At 36.7% G+C, this 25,401-nt stretch overlaps 2 protein-coding genes across 2 annotated transcripts in view; one reads left to right on the top strand and one right to left on the bottom strand.

The window, feature by feature from the left end:
• Positions 1-24: 24 nt before the first annotated feature.
• Positions 25-21,295, bottom strand: satb1a (SATB homeobox 1a). Its single transcript, XM_077195454.1, has 12 exons — positions 21,132-21,295; positions 13,688-13,873; positions 12,857-13,048; positions 12,590-12,766; positions 11,391-11,517; positions 10,896-11,019; positions 10,373-10,484; positions 8,610-8,986; positions 3,955-4,143; positions 3,656-3,811; positions 2,320-2,517; positions 25-2,141 (listed from the first exon to the last, which is right to left on the bottom strand). Exons 3-12 carry the CDS (start codon positions 13,023-13,025, stop codon positions 1,578-1,580), a joined length of 2,193 nt encoding a protein of 730 aa, XP_077051569.1. The 5' UTR covers positions 13,026-13,048; positions 13,688-13,873; positions 21,132-21,295; the 3' UTR covers positions 25-1,577.
• kcnh8 (potassium voltage-gated channel, subfamily H (eag-related), member 8) overlaps positions 21,174-25,401 on the top strand; it is an 84,290-nt gene continuing 80,062 nt past the window's right edge. Inside the window, exon 1 of the mRNA XM_077195444.1 lies at positions 21,174-21,408. Coding sequence (XP_077051559.1) covers positions 21,333-21,408 — 76 coding nt within the window. The 5' untranslated portion in view covers positions 21,174-21,332. The remainder of the gene's footprint in view (positions 21,409-25,401) is intronic.

Genomic DNA, 25,401 nt, shown 5'->3' with positions numbered 1-25,401 from the left:
ATTTATTTATTTATTTAAGTGGATCATGTTAGTATCTAGCAAAGTAAAGTGTCTCTTTAATTTAATACAAGTGTGAAATGAAAAATAAAAAAGGTTATTTTGTCAATACTGCAATATTTTTTGATTGTGGTGACAGTTAAATAGTTTAAATTCAGTATATCCTGTATTCTCAATTCGTTCCTGGTGAATGCTAGATTTGTCATAATAACTATTTGACACATTTCCTTTGTAGAGATAGTGTTGACCCCATATAGAGTGATATATGTGAGGAATTTGAGAAAATGGAAGCAGCAGGTGGTGAACATGTCTGATTAATTAAAAAGAAAAACTCAATTTAAGATGGTAAGAAAATGCTGAAGGCAACAGAATTATCAGTTCTGATGCTAATTAGTATAAAAATGAAGTTATAATCAAGAATATAATCACAGTAAACATCCATATAAAGCCCATTTTCATTCTGGTTCTTGAATAAAATGGCTTTAAACATAATGAACAATAACACTACAGATTTATTGTAATTCATTAAAGAGAGAATTATTCACTGTAATTCAAAGTGCTGTTTTCTATTGTGTTTTGTTCTATTGACAATAATACAGGAATGTGCAGTTTGCTTTGCTTCTAAACATATAATACATCATGGTTTCAGGGCCTCTGGCAACAATCTTGTAAAAGACAACACTGCCTGGCTAAATATGCCACCATTAACACTGATTGACGTTGCCTGCCTGCAAAGATACAGTTGAGGATTTGAGCAGAAAACGAGACAGCCAATAAATAATGCTACTATAAAATTGCAAATCTTATTCATTTAGGAGTGTAAATATTTTGCTAACAATTCAATTGCAATTCTTTCCTTAATTAAGTGATACATCAGGAAAATGGTGTCTCAATTTGGTTTGAATATTATTATCACTTTTTTACACCCCTAATATTAATAGAACATTTATTTAGAAATAAGAACAGTGATATTTAATTTATTCTGTCCTTGGCACATCCATTGTGAAATACTCAAAATTCCAACTCTATAATGCATCCAAAGATTGAGGTTTTAGCAAAACACCGTGTGCATAAAGGCACAACCGTAAATAGGCTACATTTAAATTTTTATATTACCCGGTATTCATTGCTGTTTATTTGTTTAAATGGGATTTAATACACCACCGTTCAAAGGTTTGGGGTCAGAATGGTATTTTGTGAAATATTATTACAATTTAAAATAAGTGTTTTAATTTATTTTTTATTTATATAATTTAAATATATTTTAAAATGTAATTTATTCCTTTAATGGCAAAGCTAAATTTTCAGCATCATTATTCCAGTTTTCAGTGCCACATGATCCTTCAGAAATCATTATAACATGCTCATTTGGTGCTCAAGAAAAATCTGTCTTATTATCAATGCTGAAAACAGCTGTGAGTTCAAAAGAGTAGCTTTTTTCCCCAAATGGAAACATTTTGTCACATTATACATTTCATTAGTGTCACTTTTGAGCTATCTAATGTGTCCTTGCTGAATAAAAGTATTAATTTTATTCAAACAAAATGACCCCAAACTTTTGAACTGTAGTGTATGTATTTTTAGGAGTTTATGAATTGGCAGTAGGCGGGGCTATCATCATGCTCCTCCTTACATGGAAGCTCCTCCTCTTCTTTAATAGTAATGATAAAACGAGTTTGTGTAGATGCATTCTGTTCCTCCGCATCAATGTCTTGTTTCCCTGTCATCATGTTTGCAGTTGTCTTCTTATCTTTTTCCATTGCTTCCCTGCATTCATCCTCTGCCTCCATGTAATCATCTTCACTTTCCCCAATCACTCTTTCTCTGCTGTTGTCCTGTTCTTCCTGTCTGAGCCAGTTGTGACCATTGAAAAAGCTGAGAACAGCCTCTTTGGCTACACCCAGTTGAGCAGATAGTGTATGAATGGCCTCTTGATCTGGATGTAGTCCCACTTCCTGAATGAAACTCTGCAAGATTGCATGGGCTTCTGGTGGTAAAGACCTGCCGCCAAGATGTGGGCCCATGTGAGAGTCTCTAGGACCTCCAGTGATAAGATGGTGCTGGAGGAAGGGTTGATGGTGCTGAGGTGGAATTGTATGTAGTTGTTGGTGTTGCTTTAGAGTCACCACATGCTGTGGTATCACCTTTATAAAATAAATATAGATAAGGTGAGAGTGAACACTTCACAAACCAATATTTTTTTTTACAAAATGTGGCTAATTTGATATATTATGGATTATATAGATGAAATTAAACTATAAATGTACAGTCAGCAGTTGGATATTCATAATGTACTGTAAATGTTTGTGTGTGAGCTCTCACTTGCACTTGTTCAGTCAGTGGTCTTGTGTGTTTTTCTGAGTAGAATGTCTGCCCAGTATTGCTCTCTTGGTCATATATAACATCTCGCTCTGATTGGTTGAGGTTTAGAAACTGGCGTATCAAAGACAGATTTTCCCACAGTGTACGATTCTGAGGAGAAGGCTCCTCCTTCCAGCGCAGGAGCTCACACAGCCAACCCTAACACAGAAACAAAAACAGTGGGGTTCAAACATCTCAGACAATGTTGTCATGTTTGAATCTGATTCAAAGTCTAATTTAATCCTGGTGATTAATGTAATGTTTAAGGATTTTTAACGATTTAAAATGAGGAAATATTTTGATGTAAAATGTGCTTTCTGTGGCATAAATATTTAAATATATAATAAATATTTATATGTAGGAGATAAATATTTAATTTTCAAGAAATATTTAAAGTTCTGCAGTATTTCAAGGTCAGTAGACAAATAAGCAAATTTGTGACGTTAACCATATGAATGCCTTTGTTCAAAACGTAAGATGTTGAATTATTTCACAAATTCTTATGCTGATAATTTAATTTGTAATGGGGGGAAAATGCAAAAGAAAAGCATTTTCACAAGTCTTTTAGACTTTTGGACCCGACTGTACATATTTTCTCATAAACTTGGGAGGGATACTAATTATTTTTATTACATTCAAGGCATATATACACAATAGTGGCCAAAAGTGATGCCTGGCCTAGGAAAATTTACATATTCACCCTTTATTCAAATATTATAAAAAATGTATTAAAGATTTTGTAAGCATATTGTATAGTTGTGCTGGGAGTCAATTGTTTTTTGTGTGTGTGATAAAGCAATGATGCATGCCAAATTTTGCAGACAAGGCTGTCATACAAAGAAATTATTAACACCTGCAAACACAAGAGAGAACCAGTTAATTATTAATAACTTCTGTTGTTGTCAATTTATGCTTTTTCCTTTGAGCTTTTTTGTTTTTCTATGCATTTTTTGCAAAGGAAAATAAAACCTGTAGCTTTGCCTTTGTCGCCAAATAATTTTATCAGATAAATACCTTGACCAAGTGTTCTGTTCTTCCCTCATATGTCAAATATTTTTAAAATCTAAAATATTTTCCTCATATTTTGATGGTTTAATCAAACTTGTAGGGTCATTAAAAACAAATATCCCCTCCGGACATCACTTTTGGCCACTACTTTATGTATATTAGTCCTTGCATTCATATAAATATTTATTATACATTTAAATATGTTTCAAACGTATATACCTTGAATGCAGTGCAAGTCGCTTTTTCTTTTTTTCTTTTTTTTCTTTAGTACACATGCACACACATGTACCTGACTCTTGGCTGCAGAGACTTTTGCAAACAATGCCTGTGACACTTTGGCTCGTCTCATTTCCTGCTGTATTTCATCATAGATGCCGTAGTTGATTCCAGAATCATCGCATTCCACTTTTACTACAATCTCCTTGGAAACAGGTGAAAGTTTTGCCTGTAGTGAGAGATTTTTTTTATATGACAAATGGCACATTATTATTATTATTATTATTCATTTATCTGCATAAGATTTATCTGCACTGTCTATTGAGATTATTTACATCTCTGGTCCATAATTCAATTTAACTGACAGCGAACCTGAATGGGCAGAGGTGAGCTGGTGTTGTAGGTGGTGTTGAGGTTACGCTCTCTTTCCTCCAGATAGATGGAGTCTCTCTGGCTCTGTGGCAGTTGCAGGAAGGCCTGCATGGCTCTAAGGTTAACTAAAAGAGACTGAGACGCGCACCGTGGGTCTTCTTCCTTGCGCAAGATCTCCGACAGCAGGCCCTGTTGCAAAATACAATTTACATTTAATTATTTAGCAGATGCTTTTATCAAAAGCGACTCACAAATGAGGAGTACAAAAGCAATCAAACCAATAATAGGGCAACAGTATTCAAGTGCTGTGACAAGTCCCAGTTAGTCTAACACAGTACATGTAGCAAGGTTGTTTTTTTAACAGGGACATACACTTTATTACGTGCAATTATATAACATTTAAGAGGTATATACACACACACACACACACACACACAACTAAAAATAATATGATAAAAAATGTATATATATTAGATATACTATTAATATATATATTTGAAACCTCTAATAAAAAGGGGAAAAAAAGAGTTAAGGCCCATTTACACCAAGGACGATAACTACAAGTGCTCCTTTTTGATTTTACTTGAGTAAAACTACAAAAGTACTTGAAATTTTAATGATAAACCATGTTTATTATTTAGCCAGCACTAGTCAGACTCATTAGTCAACACTAATAAGAAAGATTAGTGCAGACTATATAAGATGGTATATAATATTGATCTGCAAATAAGATAACTTTTTATTTTATCACCAAAAATATAAAACATTAAACTTCAATATACTAAAATATAAATTTAAAATGATAACTGAAGTGTGCTAACAGGTAAAATAATAGTAATTTAAACTTAAGGAAAAACAAAGTTTGTGTAAATGTGACATACAAACATACTAGTTTTATATCATTTGTAACTGCTACAACAGCGGGGAAGATGCATGAATAATTGGCGATTTTAGGGAAAACAACACCTACCCCGTACAGACGCCACACAAATGCCCACATTCAAAGATATCAGTTGGCTTAAATAACTTGCCCCTTTTACAGGAGATTTATTTCACAAATAATTTATTTAATTTAAGTATTAGTATTCAGTACTAAAATTCAGCGTCAGTGACCTACTTTCTGCACCATCATGCTGGCAATATCCTGGTTCTTGGGTCGTTTTGACTGGATCATTGAATCAGTCAGTTGTTGATTCAAGAACAGCTATTCGGGAATGAATCATTCAATGTGATTTGTCAACCAATTCAACAGGTTATTTAAAAACAATAAGCTCCTTCACAAATCGGACCTTCTTACATCCTAGGGGTGACGATTTCTTCAGCTCGAAATAATGAGGAACAATATGTTTTTATGAAATGTAGTGGAGTAAAAAGAACAACATTATGCTTTAGAATGTAGTGTAGTAGAAATACACACACACACACACATATATATATATATATGTAAATACAGGTCCTTCTCAAAAAATTAGCATATTGTGATAAAGTTCATTATTTTCCATAATGTAATGATAAAAATTAAACTTTCATATATTTTAGATTCATTGCACACCAACTGAAATATTTCAGGTCTTTTATTGTTTTAATACTGATGATTTTGGCATACAGCTCATGAAAACCCAAAATTCCTATCGCAAAAAATTAGCATATCATGAAAAGGGTCTCTAAACGAGCTATTAACCTAATCATCTGAATCAACTAATTAACTCTAAACACCTGCAAAAGATTCCTGAGGCTTTTAAAAACTCCCAGCCTGTTTCATTACTCAAAACCGCAATCATGGGTAAGACTGCCGACCTGACTGCTGTCCAGAAGGCCATCATTGACACCCTCAAGCAAGAGGGTAAGACACAGAAAGAAATTTCTGAACAACTAGGCTGTTCCCAGAGTGCTGTATCAAGGCACCTCAGTGGGACGTCTGTGGGAAGGAAAAAGTGTGGCAAAAAACGCTGCACAACTAGAAGAGGTGACCGGACCCTGAGGAAGATTGTGGAGTAGGACCGATTCCAGACCGTGGGGGACCTGCGGAAGCAGTGGACTGAGTCTGGAGTAGAAAAATCCAGAGCCACGTGCACAGGCGTGTGCAGGAAATGGGCTACAGGTGCCGCATTCCCCAGGTCAAGGCACTTTTGAACAAGAAACAGCGACAGAAGCGCCTGACCTGGACTGTTGCTCAGTGGTCCAAAGTACTTTTTTCGGATGAAAGCAAATTTTGCATGTCATTCGGAAATCAAGGTGCCAGAGTCTGGAGGAAGACTGGGGAGAAGGAAATGCCAAAATGCCTGAAGTCCAGTGTCAAGTACCCACAGTCAGTGATGGTCTGGGGTGCCATGTCAGCTGCTGGTGTTGATCCACTGTGTTTTATCAAGGGCAGGGTCAATGCAGCTAGCTATCAGGAGATTTTGGAGCACTTCATGCTTCCATCTGCTGAAAAGCTTTATGGAGATGAAGATTTCATTTTTCAGCACGACCTGGCACCTGCTCACAGTGCCAAAACCACTGGTAAATGGTTTACTGACCATGGTATTACTGTGCTCAATTGGCCTGCCAACTCTCCTGACCTGAACCCCATAGAGAATCTGTGGGATATTGTGAAGAGAAAGTTGAGAGACGCAAGACCCATCACTCTGGATGAGCTTAAGGCCGCTATCGAAGCATCCTGGGCCTCCATAACACCTCAGCAGTGCCACAGGCTGATTGCCTCCATGCCATGCCGCATTGAAGCAGTCATTTCTGCAAAAGGATTCCCGACCAAGTATTGAGTGCATAACTGAACATAATTATTTGAAGGTTGACTTTTTTTGTATTAAAAACACTTATTTTATTGGTTGGATGAAATATGCTAATTTTGAGATAGGAATTTTGGGTTTTCATGAGCTGTATGCCAAAATCATCAGTATTAAAACAATAAAAGACCTGAAATATTTCAGTTGGTGTGCAATGAATCTAAAATATATTAAAATAATGAACTTTATCACAATATGCAAATTTTTTGAGTAGGACCTGTACACATACACTCACCTAAAGGATTATTAGGAACACCTGTTCAATTTCTCATTAATGCAATTATCTAATCAACCAATCACATAGCAGTTGCTTCAATGCATTTAGGGGTGTAGTCCTGGTCAAGACAATCTCCTGAACTCTAAACTGAATGTCAGAATGGGAAAGAAAGGTGATTTAAGCAATTTTGAGCGTGGCATGGTTGTTGGTGCCAGACGGGCCGGTCTGAGTATTTCACAATCTGCTCAGTTACTGGGATTTTCACACACAACCATTTCTAGGGTTTACAAAGAATGGTGTGAAAAGGGAAAAACATCCAGTATGCGGCAGTCCTGTGGGCGAAAATGCCTTGTTGATGCTAGAGGTCAGAGGAGAATGGGCCGACTGATTCAAGCTGATAGAACAGCAACTTTGACTGAAATAACCTCTCGTTACAACCGAGGTATGCAGCAAAGCATTTGTGAAGCCACAACACGCACAACCTTGAGGTGGATGGGCTACAACAGCAGAAGACCCCACCGGGTACCACTCATCTCCACTACAAATAGGAAAAAGAGGCTACAATTTGCAAGAGCTCACCAAAATTGGACAGTTGAAGACTGGAAAAATTTTGCCTGGTCTGATGAGTCTCGATTTCTGTTGAGACATTCAGATGGTAGAGTCAGAATTTGGCGTAAACAGAATGAGAACATGGATCCATCATGCCTTGTTACCACTGTGCAGGCTGGTGGTGGTGGTGTAATGGTGTGGGGGATGTTTTCTTGGCACACTTTAGGCCCCTTAGTGCCAATTGGGCATCGTTTAAATGCCACGACCTACCTCAGCATTGTTTCTGACCCTGTCCATCCCTTTATGGCCACCATGTACCCATCTGGCTACTTCCAGCAGGATAATGCACCATGTCACAAAGCTCGAATCATTTCAAATTGGTTTCTTGAACATGACAATGAGTTCACTGTACTAAAATGGCCCCCACAGTCACCAGATCTCAACCCAATATAGCATCTTTGGGATGTGGTGGAACGGGAGCTTCGTGCCCTGGATGTGCATCCCACAAATTTCCATCAACTGCAAGATATGGGCCAACATTTCTAAAGAATGCTTTCAGCACCTTGTTGAATCAATGCCACGTAGAATTAAGGCAGTTCTGAAGGGGAAAGGGGGTCAAACACAGTATTAGTATGGTGTTCCTAATAATCCTTTAGGTGAGTGTATATATATATATATATATATACACTCAGATAAAGTACACATACTTGAAAAATGTACTTAAGTACAGTAACAAAGTAAAAAAAAAACTTAGTTACTGTCCATCACTGAGCGCATGCTTATAATAAACAGAACGATATTGTGCATTGGTGTGGACGCTAATATAGTTATTGTCATAGTTATCTTTGAAGTCATCGTTCTTGGTGTAAATGAAACTTTACAACCTTAAAAGACAGCACAATTACGCATTTGACAGACACTTTTTTTATCCAAAGCAACTTGCATTACACTCTTGGTATGGTGTATGGCATGTACATTTCATACATATTTAAATGCAATAAATATTTATAAGAATTCAAGGACTAATGTAAGGACTGTAAGGAAATGTAAGGACTAATACAAATGTATATACCTTGAATGCATATGAAATTCTATGATTTTACCTGAGTCCTGTTAATGGCCACTCGTGCAAACACCGCTTGGGAAACCCCCGCCCTCTTCAACTCCTCTCGCACCCAATGGTAAATTTCAGGTGACACGTCAGTGACAGGTGAGGGACATTGAGTTACTGTAGGTGGGGACACATTGCATTTTGGAGGAGTCCGTTGTGGCGCAGGATGAGGGCCGTGTGTGTGAGGGTGTGTGAGAAATTGAGACATGGCATGCTGCTGTGAGAGGAGCTGAGCCATCACCAGACCAGGCATTCCAGCCTGCATCTGGACAACACCACGTGACTCAGCCCCACTGCCTTCCATTGGTTGCTGGTAGATGGTGGGCTGGCTGGAAGATGAGGGTTGGTTGCAGTGCCTGTTCACGTCACCTGAGTAGAATTAAAAATCTTTAGTGACTCAATACTCATTTTAAATCACTGGGGCCTATTTAAAATTCACAGCGAAATCAAGTTTAGAGGCCGTCTGCCATATCATATATGCAGGTATTTTAGGTTATGTTTACACGGAAACGATCTGAAGAGAAAACGCAAAAGTGGCGTTGCGTTATCACTTTTTATTCTGCGTTTAGACGAGCGTTATCGGGGGAAGTCCGCGTGCATATGATGACGCAAAAGTGTGTGAAATTCGATGTAGTATGCACTCCAGGCGGCTAGGTGTCAATGTGAAGCACTGCGACACAGCAACACCAATATCTGAGAATATTTTGTACAACTGCTGAAATGACTCTTGTACGTTTATCAGAGCTGCTATGGCAACTTGAAGGTCCAACGTATGGAAATAATCCGGAATATTGGGGTTATTTTCCTGTAATGGCGCATGCCTGTGACGTAAACACGTACGCAACGAGAGCCACAGTGAGCAGATTTGCGTTTTTACTGTTTAGATGGGAACATGACGGTGGATCGTTTTTAAGATTTCCACTCTGGAGGGTGGTTTCACTTTTTTGCGTTTTTAAGCCTCCAAAACGCCGTCGCCGTGTAAACGAAAGGCACATCCGATAAAATATTTTTATGTTTTCACCCAGAATCGTTCTCGTGTAAACAGGGCCTTAATTTACTGAACTACTGTTGAAAAGTTTGGGGTCAGTATTTTTTTTTTTGTGAAAGAAATGAATACTTTTATTCTGCAAGAACATTCAATCGATAAAAAGTGACAGTAAAGACATTTACATTGTTACGAATTTTCTATTTCAAATAAATGCTGTTTTTAAGCTCATTAAAGAATACGATAAAAAATTTGAAAGTTTCCACAAACATAAGAAATATGAACTGTAATAATATTAAATGTTTTTTGAGCACCAAATCATCATTCTGAAGGATCATGTGACACTGACGACTGGAGTAATGGCTGCTGAAAATTTAGCTTTGCCATCACTGGTGTAAATTGCATTTTAAAATATATTAAAATAGAAAACAGTTATTTTAAATTGAAATAATATATATAGTTAATATATAATTCACAAAATTACTGTTTTTAATCAGATAAATGCAGCATCTGTGATAAAAAGAGAGACTTCTTTCAAATAATAATAATCACACTGACCCCAAACTTTTAAACGGTTGTGAGTTTATGAACAACAATTTGTAATACCTTTGTAATACCTACTGCATAAGCTAATGTAAATGAATTAAACCTTACTATAAATTCTTACCAAAATACAAAACAAAACAAAATGACTACTTCAAGAACGGAGAGCTGTTAGTATGTAAATTTACGAGCTATGTTTAGAAAACTAACAGAAAGTTGCTACTCACCCATCATAGATTTTGCCCTCTTGTAGTGTTTGTACCACTGGCCGAACTCCTGACATCTCGCAGCAGAGATACTGGCGTAGTAAGTGCCGTTTACCACTGATGAAATCATGCTCTTTCAAAAAAAAATACAAGACTAGTCAATATGTGTTCATGTTCATGAAAAAAAAATTACAGTAACAGAAATTAAGTAATTGGATATACTGAATTAGGCCTTGAAGTGTGCCTTGGAACTGACTAAATGTGTCAAGAAAGGATGTGCTAAAGGTTTTTTTCTCCTTGCTAAATAGATTTAATTGCTGGTTCTCAAACTAGGGATGGATCTTAATGGTAGGGTGTATTCTTCAATGCGCTGCTTTGATCATAGTTCTGCTCTTTAACCATGAGATATGAAGCAATTAACCCTATTTTATTCTATAGCTACATGCAATTAACTGTGTTCAAGTTAGTATGCATGTTATATGGATGGTGTACAGCAAAATTTTTACATCGTCTAATTGCGCACCACTTTTGTTGTGAACGCTACCTGAGATAAAGGACACTCTTTGGCCAGTGTGCTCTGATTCATCTCTTTCAGCAGCTCTTTTAGTGCATTTCTGACAGTAGAATGAGTCCACTGCTCAGCAGGTAAGTCCTCTAATTTAGAAACACTAAGAGAGAGAGAGAGAGAGAGAGAAAGAGAGAGAGAGAGAGAGAGAGAGAGAGAGAGAGAAAACGTGGGTGAGTCAGTGAGAAAAAAACTGTATTGCAATAATTAATTACACTGTGGGACATTAATCACAAATAATTATTATTTCACACATAGCTTTATTATTATGTGTTTATCCTCAAAACTTTAATAACTATAATAACTTTTAATAATTTTTAAATTAGTTTTAATACTAAATTACCTGTGAAAAAAGAATCATCATAAATCAGAACAGCTTTAATTCTCTAAAGTAGTTCATTATTCTGATAAGCCTGTTTGCTAAAGCCCAGAGAGAAACGTGACACTCAAAGTAAGTGTGTGTGAATGTTATACCTGTGTAGTTTTATTCTTAAGGTGATGACATGGTAAAGGTCTTGTAGCATGTCTCCTACTGTTGCGTCAGAGGTGTCTGTCACAGTGGACAGAGCCACAGGGTTCCAATGGCCAACTTGAACCTGACCTAATGCAGACATTAATGTTATTACAATATATGACTACTATATGTGATCCTTATATAGTTCCTGACCCCCTAGTTCCTTTTCTTTATCTGGATTCTGGAGTTGTTGTTGTTTTCCTGACAAACTTCTGAGCTTTTTGATCTTGACCAAGTTCTCTCATTTACCATCAGCTTTCTGCACTACTTTTTCTATTCTTCCTTTAACATCTTGTACCCCCTAATATTACATATTTTTCATTACTTAATTGTTGTGTCAAATAAGCAAATGATATATCATATTTATAAGCAGAAGCATTAAAATGTAAAATTCTTCCACATAAGCCATGTTATGTTAAAAAAGCATTCAGTACAGGTTAACTTTAGTTGTGTGAGATTTGACCACCTAAATATTTTTGCAATTTTGATGCGTTTTTATTTATTGTGTAATTTGATTGTGCAGCCTTTTTAATGTCTGTTATATTATATTATATTACAAGTAAGTTGCTGTTCAGAGGTTTTGGGGTCAGTAAGATATATATATTTTTTAATTAACATTTTTAATCAGCAAGGATGCATTAAATTGATGAAAAGTGATAGTTAAGACTTTTAATGTTACAGGTGTTTTTTTTGTTTTTGTTTTTTTTTACACAAAAGGCTATTCTTTTGGACTTTCAATTCGTGACAGAATCCTTGGAAAATGTACCACGGTTTCCACAAAAATAGCAGCACAACTGTTTTCAACATTGATAATATTAAGAAATGTTTTTGAGCACCAAATCAGCATATTAAAATTCAGCTTTGCCATCACAGGGGTAAATTATATTTTAAAATATATTAAAATAGAAAACAGTTCTTTTAAATTGTAAAAAATAAACTGTTTTAATGTGTTTTGAATTCAATTTGCCTTGGTGAGAATAAGAGACTTCTTTCCAAAACATTAAAAAATCTTAGAATTTTTGAATGGTAGTTTATGTGTAATGCACAAAATGGAATATCATATGATCGTTTTTTTAGTCCCACTCCACTCCATCCCTTTCCTTCAGGCTTACATATTCAACTTGAATTCAGTGTAAATTATTAATGAGTGTGTGTGTACCTGTAGCCAGAGCCGCTGCGGTGTGTGTGTATCCCAGCTCTTGCAGTGCAGCTTCAGTAATCTGGCTGAACAGCAGGTCTCTCTTCAACAGCACAAATTCTGCATGCTCCGTCCTCTTCCTCTCTGAGGGTGGGACATCACTCTGCTCCACCATACAGAACACAGGAAGCAGACTGCCTGTGTGGACAGAGAGGAAAAATATGATCTCTTAGACATCTTATGAGCAGACATGGCCCTGTATCTTTGTGTATGTCTGTGAATGGATACCTTTCCTGTGAGATGATGTTGTTTGTTTGGAGGCCAGGCTCACAGGTGTGACTCCGGGTACAGGTAGATCCCTTGGATTCTCCATACGGGACATTTTACAGGGAGGATAAGAGGGTTCACACAGGACCGGCCCCTGGGTGCTACTAGTGGTAGCCAAATGGTCCATCATTTTTTTAAACTCAGCTCTCACAACTATAGAAAAGAATAGTGAAGAAAGAGAGATGCTTTGGAGCTACTGTATCTTTAAGCATACATTTATATCACAGTCCACTCCATCGCCGTCCTTCAGGCTTACATATTCAACTTGCACTGAGCTTAAATTATTCATAAGTGTTGTGTGTGTGTGTGTGTGTGTGCATCTATCTATATCTATCTATCTATCTATCTATATCTATATATCTATATATATATATATATCTATATCTATATATATATATATATATATATATATATATATATATATGCATACACACTGCAGAATAAAACCATTTTAAGCAAGGATAAGTGCCTATTAAACCACCCTGACCAGACTCGGAGACCCTCGGACAGGGTGGTCTGTTGACTGGTTCTTCTAGACAAGGGTTGGGTACTTTTTTTGCTGGTCAGGCTGGGAGACCAGCTTGCCTCCCAGCTAAACCAGTTTGGCAAAGCCGGTCGACTATATTAAACCAACTACGACCAGCAAACCATCTCAGTCTGGTTTTAGATGTTTTTGTTTAGCAGTGAAGCGCTGCTACAGGTGCTGCATACATGCCCAACCTGTGACACATAATGGTCTCGTCTTTTTTCCCCTTCCTCTACCATATTATTTAAGTCACTTAATTTACTTACTGCGGTACTGTTTTCCTGTGGTTTACAATCCTCCAGACGGGTATCCGAACATGCCGACAGATCGAGCGCGCGTCCCAGGATCGCTCACTAACAAAAACACTGGCTCCAGAATCAACGCGCTGGTCCGGGGACAAGAGACTCGAGAGCGGGTTTATTTCATGAAGAAAGGTTTTTGTTCTTAGTAAACTGGAAAATCAGACACATTGAAGTCAATAAAATAAAGGTTACAACGAGGAAAAAAATGCTCGTATAATATGATGTGCAAACACAGATCTGTAATTAAATCTCTAGGCGGCCCCACAAAGCATTACCAATATGATGTCACCAAGTACGGACCAATCAGCTTCTAGCGGAAGTGTCTTCTCACAGAATACATGACTATTAAAGTATGGAACGCCATTTTAACATTTATATTATTTAACAAATATATATTTTATGTCCTAAGCTTTATTATTTATAGAGTTTTGACTGACCAATACTCTTATTTTCAGATATCTGATCTACAAATTTAACTAGTCATAGGCCTACATGATTTCCGTTGGCTTACATCAGAATTATGCGTTTTTATGGCTTAAAGATGAATGTAACTTTTACAGAAGAATTTTATTTGTTTTAACTTTAGATTCCAATAGTTCTTTGTTCAATTATGTAAAAATTGTAGGGTATTTCTTTATTTTAAGGTGTCCTTGTTACAGTGTAATTATACATTTAAGCAATATTAACAACATGTTACTATAAGGTTAGGGTCTGGTGCAAAAATCGCATGAAACCATCCTTTTTTACTGTTTTTGTGCATCTAACGTGTAACAAAGACACTGTAAAATAAAATTAGATGTTACTGATTGTTTTGAATAAAATGAATCCCCTTTAGGTGTAAAAGCTAATTTGCGGTGCCTGCAAGAATGCTTTAAATTGATCAAAGGGGACCTTAAAGTCATGTATAAAGTTAAAAGATATCAAATATATTAAAAAAGATTTTAGATATTAAAAAATAATACGTATTCATATATTGTATTAGCTATTATATATATATATATATATATATATATATATATATATATATATATATATATATATATATAATATTAAGCAGCACAACTGTTTTCAACATTGATAATAATTTGAAATGCTTCTTAAACACCAAATCAGCAAGTTAGAATGATTTCTGAAGGTTCATGCGACTGAAGACTGCAGTAATGATGCAAAAAATTCAGTTTTGCAATCAAAGGAAGATAACAACTGTAATAATATTGAATACTATAATAATAGTATAATTACTGTTTTTTTATCAAATAAATGCAGCCTTGGTGAGCGTAAGAGATTTCTTTCGCAAACATTTTATAAAATCTCACTGACCCCAAACTTTTAAACTAGTATGCTGTATACTATTAACATTCTTGACGTGCCAATCTAGTATCTGACTAATCCTAATATTTTGAGAGAAGTACACTTACAGTTTCACTATGATATATTATTACTATATAAAAATAGTAATATGTAGGCCTATAAAAAGCTGTGAGTAATGAGTGCAATACAATAATTGTTTCAGTTGACAAAAACTGTTAATCAGCTTCATAAGTGATCTGTGTGATTAATGCTTGTTTGCACGTGTACATGACAGTCACTGTATGTGGCAATCATTCTTTTCCTTAAGCTTAATCATAATGAATGGGGGTTCATTTGTGTTTTAATTTGCATGAGCCTGCATACAACCATGAAGTACATTCAATACATATGATTATATCACAATAAACACTTTATTTTCATATAAAAGCATTGTTTACAAGGGTTTTTTCCCACAACTGTGTTAAGCATGCATCAATACACAAGAAACAGGCAGATTTATGATTGGATTATAAAATTTGTCAATTTGTCAAGTCAGCTCCAGTGACTAATCGTATATCAAAGATTACACGACAGCAGTAATGATGATAATATTACCATAATGATATAAGAAAATTCTTAATAAATCCTCTGTCATGTCATTTAACTGTAAATTTCTATTTATTTGAATGGGGTTCCAGCACCGCCTCTTCACTTGTAGCAATTGTAAAAGGCACAAATGCGGTATTGTGACCGTATGAACTGTAGAGGGCGGCATAGCCTGCTGTGTGTAATAGGCTATTTTTTAACAAAAAATCGTCTTCTTCAGTCCTTTTGACCCATGCAAATAAAATGATAACCTCTCATTTCTTTTTGGTCAGCTTTTCGTTCAGCTGTTTTGACTACTATTATATTTACAATAACCCACTGTTTAATACAGTAGGCCTAATATCCAAGTGTATTATGGCAAGACACCTTGGGTGAATAGAGTAAAAAAATAACTAAAATATATCACCATACTTATCCAGTTGATTGATTACATTAAGAATTGCAAGTTTTCTGAAATGTTATGTTTAAATATGCAAATAAGGCATTGTCTAATTAAATATACAGTAATTTGCATACATTTCTAGAACAGAAATCTAAACATTGGATAAAGCTGGGTTCAAAATTGTTTAAATGTTTTCAAGAGGGGATTTTGGATATCTCTTTTTATCAAGCCATAAATCATAAAATATTGTCAACAGCCAGAAAAAAAAAACAGTTTCACCATTTTTGGGGGGAATAAAATGTTTGTATAAAATCAGGCCAATTATAATATGAACAAACCCCTCAGTAAAAACCTTCAGAATGTAGGAAGGAATAAAACTTTAAAGTTTGGTGTGTGTGCAGCTGAAGTGGAGATTTCTGACTCAGAGCAAGAGAAAAAACTAATTTTGAGAAAACGGCCTTTAACAGTGTAATTGGAATCTACAGATGCAAATATGTAAATTGGTATAAAAGATACTTAAAAGTGTGTTTTGGATGTTTTCTTTCCATTAGCCTGAAAAAACCCTTTATGAAAAGCTAAAAAGCCCAAAATCTCAAAATTGCATGAAAAAACATTGTTTTTGCCGGTTTCTCGCCTTAAATGGGCTGCGCCAAAGGAAATTGCCAATTGAAATAAAATAATTTCCAACTCTTTGGTTCAAACTTGTGCCTGCATTGACAGTTTTTTTCTCCTTTGAATAGACTAATCATGTTGTACACAAAATACAATAATACAGGGTAACATGCAAGATGCCCCCCTTAATAAAAATGTGGATTTACTTCAATACTTAAACTGTGACATATTTAGATATAAGTTTAGCATGTGCAGGATGATGATGTGTTTGGAAATTATTAGAAATGTTTTCTAATTATTTGTTATAGGACAAAATGTAAAATATTAAAAGAGGGATGAGATGACCCCCCATATACAGACAAACTTTTACAAAATGTATAAATTACTTTTGAGATAATTCTTATTAATATGTTTGTGTCATTAATGTAAAATATTAAATCAACTATTCTATTTCAATTTTTTTATCTTGACAATTTAGTCAGAGCAGAATCCCAGTAAAGGAGATTTATCTGAAAGGTAAAATTATTCTATGACCTACAGGCGTATCAATATTTACATATTTTGGGATGTCATCTTACCCCATGTTACCCTATCTCTCAAACAAGTTCCTGTGGGTCTCCTAACCTACACATTTTATATCATTCTCGTAGGCTACTACATCAGCATGACTACAGCATGACTTATTAACAACAATGTAGGCCAACTATGTAGTCCTTTGCTTAATATATTGTAGGCCTGTCTCACAAAAGTGAGCACCCCTCACATTTTAGCAAACATTTTAGTATATATTCACAAGGGACAAAGCTATAGAAATGATACTTGGATATGTTTTAGAGTAGTCAATGTACTGCTTGTATTAGATAGCAGTATATATTTACTGTCCTCCGAAAATAACTCAACATACAGCCATTATTGTCAAAATATCTGGCAACAAAAGTAAGTACACCCTAAGTGATAATAGCTGCACGTCGTTTAACCATGCAAAGCCACATATCCTATTCATCATTTTCATGTTTTGTCTGCTTGACAGGACCATACAAATTTGTGTATCTTGTATTAGAGCAGTTAAAATTTGTGCTTTGAGTACAGTTCTCACAAACTGACCACTGGATGTTCAACATGGCACCTACTGTCAAAGAACCCTCTAAGGATTTGAGAATTAGATTTGTTGCTCTCCACAAAGTTGACCAAGGCTATAAGAAGACCTTGAAACTGAGTTACAGTACAGTGGCCAGGGTCATACAGAGGTTTTCCAAGACGGGTTCCACTTGGAACAGGCCTCGCAAGGGTCAATCAAAGAAGTTGAGTCCTCGTGCTGTGCGTCAGGTGCAGAAGCTGGCTTCAAAAAACAGACGCATGAGTGTTGCCAGCATTGCTTTAGAGGTTGCAGAAGCCGAAGGTCAGCTTGTCAGTGCTCAGACCATACACCGCACACTGCAACAAGTCGGTGTGCATGGCCGTTGTATCAGAAGGAAGCCTCTTCTGAGGCTGGCTCACAAGAAAGCCTGCAAACAGTTTGTTGAAAGCAACCTGTCCCAGAGCATGAATTACTGGAACCATTTCCTGTGGCCTGATGAGACTAAGATAAACTTGTTTGACTCAGATTGTGTCCAGTAGCGATGCCCTGGTGAGGAGTACCAAAAAAATTGTGTCTTGCCTACAGTCGAGCATGGTGTTGGTAGCATCATGGTCTGGGGCTGCATAAGCGCTGCTGGAACTGGGGAGCAGAGCTTCATTGAGGGAAACATGGATTCCAACATGTACTGTGACATTCTGAAGCAGAACATGATGTCCTCCCTTCAGAAACTGGGCCGAACGGCATGATAACGACCCCAAACACCGCCAAGATGACAACTACCTTGCTGAGGAAGCTGAAGGTGAAGCTGATGGAGTGGCCAAGAATGTCTCCAGACCTGAAACCTATTGAGCACATGTGGGGAATCCTTAAGTGGAAGGTGGAGAGGGCGCCATGTGTCTAACATCCAGCAGCTCTGTGATGTCATTATGGAGGAGTGGAAGAGGATCCCAGCAACAACCTGTGCAGCTATTCCATGCCTAGGAGTGTTAAAGTAACACCAGGTAACTTTTCAACCTTCATAATATATTTCCGAGTCTCTTGTGATGGTACATCGACTTACAATAGGTTGAATGACACGTCTGCCATAGCCTGACGGGGTCTGTAGCGTTTTTAATCGTACTTTTAAACTTCGGGTTTCGGGTAGTAACCGGCGAACAAAGAGAACTACAAAACTCGACTGCTTTACGGCATATACGTCACTTCCACCACCACCCCCACTTCCGTAAAATCGCAGGGCTGTCAAGTGTCATGCATTGAGCGTGACAGTCACTCATTTCGGTCTTTTGTCACGCTCTCCCGCCACACATTGTATTTCTCACGCTGAAAAACTATTTGTAATATATTTAATATGCCGCAGCGTCCAAAACTCTGGCCGCGCCGCTCTCACTGTGGAACAGGCATGAATTCAAGCGCGTCTCCTCTGGTGTTGTTCGTCTGGTGTTGTTAGCCAATCAGAAAATAGCACTATTTTATCTGGGTAACATTTAACGCAACAACCAATGACACCACGTAGTCTGGGGTGTTTTTTTTTGTCTGCCTGACTATGTTACGGAAGCTATCTTATCCTCCGTTTATCTTCATGAATCAGGTAATGATTATTTGTCTTGCCTCAAGCTATAATGCAAATCGATTTTTAAAATTTGCACATTTATTTATGGTAGCTTGATATTATAATAATTGACGATATATGGTTATTATCTACACTCAAACATTGCATTGAAGTATCATATAGATTCAGTTAAACGGTAACCAATAGACTAGGCTACTATAATGACACTGGCTTGTAAACGTGATCAACGCGATCATTTGTCGTTAGAAAAAAAATAAAACCCATGAAATTATATTCATATGACATGCTGAAATATATGCCACTGCACCTGGGATGAAGACATTTCACACGCGACGCAAGCAGAACACCTGCATGTGACCTCCTCCTACAGTGTTCAGGGCTATCATGGTTGTCAAATGCACGATGACAGAGTTTACGACAGTAGTAGAGGACAATACTGTTTCCCAACTGTAGGGGGACCCCGAGAGCAAAAGTTACCTGGTATTACTTTAAGGCAGTGCTAGATAACAACGGTGCTCACACAAAATATTGACATTTTGGACAGTTATGACATGTTCACTTAGGGTGTACACTTTTTCTGCCTGATATTTTGACAATAATGGCTGTATGTTGAGTTATTTTCAGAGGACAGTAAATACTGATATTATACAAACAGCACATTGACTCTAAAATCTATCCAAGTTTCATTTCTATAGTATTGTCCCTTGAGGATATATACTAAAATGTTTGCTGAAATGTGAGGGGTGTCACTTTTGTGAGATACTGTATATTTGGATGTTGGTGGTGGTCAGATGGGGTTCCAGTATTTGCTAAACTCTAAATGCTGTATGCAGCCCACTGAGACCAGCTGTGTTACTGTGAAGTGAAGTGAAGTGCTCAACTCTGACTGAACTAGGCCATAATGTGAGAATGATTAATTACCTTTATGTTAACAATGCACACATTTGGGTAGGCCCTAGGCTACAAACATTTAATAATTTTTTTCTGAATATTGAACATTTAATGTATCTTTTTTTGTTTGTTTTACTGTTGTGGATGGCTATCCCTTTCAAAAAAATCGTTCTGGCACCGATCATCAATCTCAAAATATTTGAGATGACCAATCAAATCAAAGTAGGTGGGCTGAGCGCGCGACTCTTCAGTTAACGGGCATAAGTGTGAGATAATATGTTAGTAGCTAAACTAAACGTTTCATATTTTACAACGGTTTTAGGATATAAATGTTAAAAGACCGAAAAAAAATTATCAGGGGTGCAAACTTTTGTCTAATTTCGCCATTTTAAATTGAAAATAGGCCTATAATTTACGTGATTCAGCCTAATGTAGCCGAACAATTAGTAATACTGTGAGGGAAGAAACATTAACGAAGCCGTTAGCCTTAAGATAACGAATGTGCACGTATTGCGAATGAATTTAATAAATTAGGCTACCTAGCTTTCCTGGTCTTTAGTACATTAACTTGTCTAAGAAAATGATTGGTCAAACATATCAGTTGACCCTATGTTCACTTTCTTCACAGACAGACGGAATTGAAAAGGCTATCAGTCATCTTTATGAAGGGAAGAGACAGCGCAAGATAAGGAGACTGATGGAGATGAGGAGAGAGCAGGTATTGACAAATAATCTACTGCCAGTGCCAACTGACATGGTTTTAAAGCTATTATTATCAAATGTTTTGGCCTTCAAACGTCTTAAAATGCACATGTAGATCTCGGGGGAGATGCTCCCAAGTTACCCACCTAACTAGCTTACATTTGTGATTTATGTGATTATAAAACCCTGCATACGAACCTGATTCGCGACCCACAACGGCTTAATCTCCAATCCCACGCGCCATTTGTAGGCTATAGACTGATCGCGTGCCATTTACCTGAATCGCACCTGCGAGCGTCACTCCCAGTGACACGGGCGCGCGCATCCTCAGTCCTGCTCGCGCGCTCGTGAGGGAGCGGGATCCTTCTTCTCAGTCCGCTGAAAGCTCAGTTTCACCGGTGTGCTTCAAACTGTGTCTACCTTTGTCTCTGACAACGCCGCGTCAGTTTGATGGGGAATTCGATATCAGGGCGGGAAAATGCCTGTTATGAAGGGATTGCTCGCGCCGCAGAACACATTTTTGGATACTATAGCGACGCGTTTTGACGGCACACGTGAGTTATTGCGATGGCATTTTACCTTGTTTGTGGTCAAAAACTATTTTGGGGTTCTAATAAAACGATTTTTTTTCTTGAGCAGGGCATAAAGTATTTTGTTTGATCATTAAAGTAGACACATGTTGTCAGAACAAGTGCACTGTGAAAATGTATGACTACAGCATTTACTCAATTAAATTACGACTAGGCTACATATTAAAAGCAGTATGATTAATTATACAAATAGGGTTAGAAATGAGCATTTTTTTAGATTCTTTAAGTAGAATCAAACAAAATGAGTATGCAAATAGATAATATGAAAAAATCAAGCATAACTCTTTTGGAATAAAAAAGCACAATGCTTATACTATAGCCTATACTAAACAACTTTTGATTTGTAACTCAACTTTAAAAGAGCTATGTTTGTTTGTCCTTTCTGTTTACATGTTTACAATTTAAATAATGTACTTCATTTAGTATGCTATGAGAAATATACTTGTACTACTGTCAACATCACATGAATAGCCTACTAAAGAAACACTCAACCTAGAGGTCTCATCTCGACATCATATTTCATATATATACATACATACATACATACATACATACATATATATATTAGTGCTGTCAGTAGTAAAAATATTAACCAATTAATCACACATTTTTCTGTAATTATTCACTATTAATCGAACCTAACATTAAAGTTTTCAATGTTTTTTTAGATTGTAATATTTTCACATTGAATCTCCAAAATAATGTAGAAACAACATAAAGACTGTATATTTTTTTAATGGCATCTTTTTCTTAAGCACTATGAATGAAGGCCAGTAGCCTATCATTGAGACCAGTACTGATACTGATGTCTCTATTTTATTTATTTTTTCTCTCAATTTTATCCATTAATTATAGCCATTCAACATTACAATATAATTAAAAAGCTTTACATTTTTAAACATGTAATCGGCTTTATAAAATTAAAATTGGTGAACTTAAGTTCACATAAACCGATTTTAATAAATGTCACATTTAACTGTGCCTTTAATATATCAGGGCTCAACGCTGAGATTTTTTTTTCTACTTGCCCTGTCGGATTGATTCAGATTTTTACCTGCTTTGCTAAAATGCACAAAAAAGTTATTGTTTCAGTTGTTTTTGATCCATGTAACCTTGTAAACAGTGCTTTAATATTTTCAGGTCTAACAGGTAGCCTATATAATACAGAAGCTAAATAATCCTTCACTGCATAAATAAATCGAATACAGATTAATCCTAAAACTACAAAAGTTATTCAGTCAAGAGCAGTGAATGATTTTCTCTTTGTCTTTTGTTCTTTGATTAACATTAATGACAGACAGCAGCTGGTTTATTAGGCTGCTGTCACTTTAAGACCTGACGCATATGACTCGGATCTCACTTATATTTTCTCACAACGCTTTGCTCATTTAACACTTTTTAACTAATTTAAGAGTGTGTTCACGGGGATACTCGACAAAACGAGAATTTTGAAATAATTTTGTGTGTTTTTATCTGTTAAAGCGCAAATGCGGCGTTGTTTGAAGCGGCATTATGTGAGCAATGAGTTTTTTAGTGTTTAGTGTTTGTTTACAGACAGCAGCTTCACAGACAGCGTGCAAGTAAAGACTTGAGTTCTTTTTTTGCGTCGTATCACGCTTAAATGGTTTAATAGCACTTGAATGAATGATAGTGTGATCATATATGTAGAGCAGCCAAAGGTTGACAGGAAAAAAAATGGATGCTGCATTAATTGCGTTAAACCTACTTTAAATAAATACGTTCATTTTGACATTTTAACTCGTTAAGCTGAAAAAATTTAATTGCAAAATGAACACGTTAATTTTGACAGCCCTAAAATATCAAAATGAATGTATTTATTCAGTTAAAGTATTTAAAGCTACAATATGTATTTTTTTTTCGCCGCTAGGGGTCGCTAACCTAACAAAGGCGTAGGTGACGCATAAGCGGAATTATGGAACTTTTCGTCATGCCGATGGATCTTTAATCCGATGTATCATGGTTTTTTAACATGACTGTGGTATGAAGCAGGGCACGTAAGAGACAGAGATATAAACGCAACACGCGAGTCCCGTGGATATAAAGGAATAAGGAAATTTCATTCTACCGAATGCAAGTGCTGAATTACTACTCACACAGGTCAGTTTATTTGACCAATTAGTAACGAAGTGCTCTGTTCAACTGCATTTTAGTGTGTTGAAAGTTATAATGTTATTCTGTGTGTTAGTTTGTTGTCTGTATGAGACTAGCAGTAAACTAGATCAACATTAGAATAACATACTGATCATATTCTAACATTTCATCATGTTGTTGATCTATATAACATTGATTTGTTTTATGTACATTTGCTCACCTGTCTAATAAAGTACATCCAAGACCGGCGTCTCTGTCAAGTCGAAGTTAGTGACGGACATGGAGCTCTCGGCATTTCGAAAACGCCACGCCGATATTGATCCTCGTTTTATTTCTCCTTTTGTCCAAAAGTGTGCTTGCCATGGTCCATAATGTTTGAACGAAACAACAACAGCGTGTGCTAGACTCTGCCGGACAACTGCCGGAACTATATCACACTGTGCAAGTGATTTTGGGATATTTTATTACAAAAATCTTACATATTGTACCTTTAATGCAATTAATGCAGTATCTATTTTTTTTCCTGTCAACTTTTGGCTATGCTCCATTCACAAGTGTGTTTTGTTGAAAGTTTTTGCATTGAAAGCACAGTACTGCTCTCAAACTGAGCATCTGCTAACTCAGCACCATGGACAGCGCATGAGGGTAACCCTGGCTAGATCAGTCAAGCACTTGGGCAGCTTTGATGCTTAGATCAGTGGTTCTCAGTCCAATCAGCTGCCCAGGACTGCACATTTTATTTGACACCCATGTCAGGTATTCGAGGTGGTCTTCTAATGAACTGATATGTTGAATCAGGTTTGTTGGATTAGGGAGACCTCCAAAATGTGCACACCCACTGACTTAAATGGCAATGCATCACTTGGCTGTCCTAATGTTTATTTTATTTTTATATAGAGCTCAAGTAGGGTTGGTAGACATAACAATCGGAGGGCTGTTTAATTAAAGTTTAGACCAGATAATGCACGAAAAAAGACGCGCTTAACATCCTGATGAAGTCCCTTGCGTGGCCCCAGGTAACGACCAACATTGATCAAATATAATTGGTCGACCACAGAGCAGTCAGGCGGTGTTTCATCTCAAGGTGTATTGTGCGTTGTAAAAATTAGTCTACTTGCTTGAGATCTGGCCTTCTTTTGTGCGATAACAGTTTACAGCTTTCACAGAACAAATCAGTTTTTATCATTTTGTTTTGGTGTCCTAACAGAACAAAACTTGTACCATCCTGCCTTATCACTACATTCAGGTAACTTGTTTTCCTTTATCAAGGTCTAAGGTTTGAGAAATGAGGACCGAGAATGTTTTATTTTAGCACTAGGAGAGTGATAGAGAGAGCTCCCACCACAGGAATCCTTCTCAAGGGACATGGTGTCCTCTGGGCTGCTGAGTCCATATATTACCAAACTGTGATGGCGTACACCCATGTGACTGGTTTGTCCTTCAGGGGAGGCAACCTGTATGGCTGTCACACCTTGAGCTGCCGCAGGTAACGTGGCTGAGAATAGCACCAAAATGGCTGGAAATAGTGCCTGCCATATTGGAACAACAATGACACGGGGGGTGGGGGGCTGGGGGGAGATAATAGAGAACATCCCATTAGGCATCATCCACAGTGGCTTTCCAAAAATGATACATGTGGAGAGCATTACCTGGAGGTTGTGTGTGTGTGTGTATATATAATAATAAAGAGAAAAAACAAATATTTTAGGAATCTGTCAAAAAGTTGTTTAAAACTAAAATTGTTATTGTCATTTATTAGGCAAATAACAAACTGAAACTAAATAGCCTTTATTCACACAAAATAACCAAAAAAATTACATGTTGGATGATGTCCTTTGGCCTTGA

The sequence above is a fragment of the Siphateles boraxobius genome, unplaced genomic scaffold, assembly GCF_051911475.1.
Source record: "Siphateles boraxobius isolate OS27281-9 unplaced genomic scaffold, OSU_SipBor_1 33, whole genome shotgun sequence".
NCBI lineage: Eukaryota > Metazoa > Chordata > Actinopteri > Cypriniformes > Leuciscidae > Siphateles > Siphateles boraxobius.
This window is presented reverse-complemented; position numbering and strand designations above follow the sequence as displayed.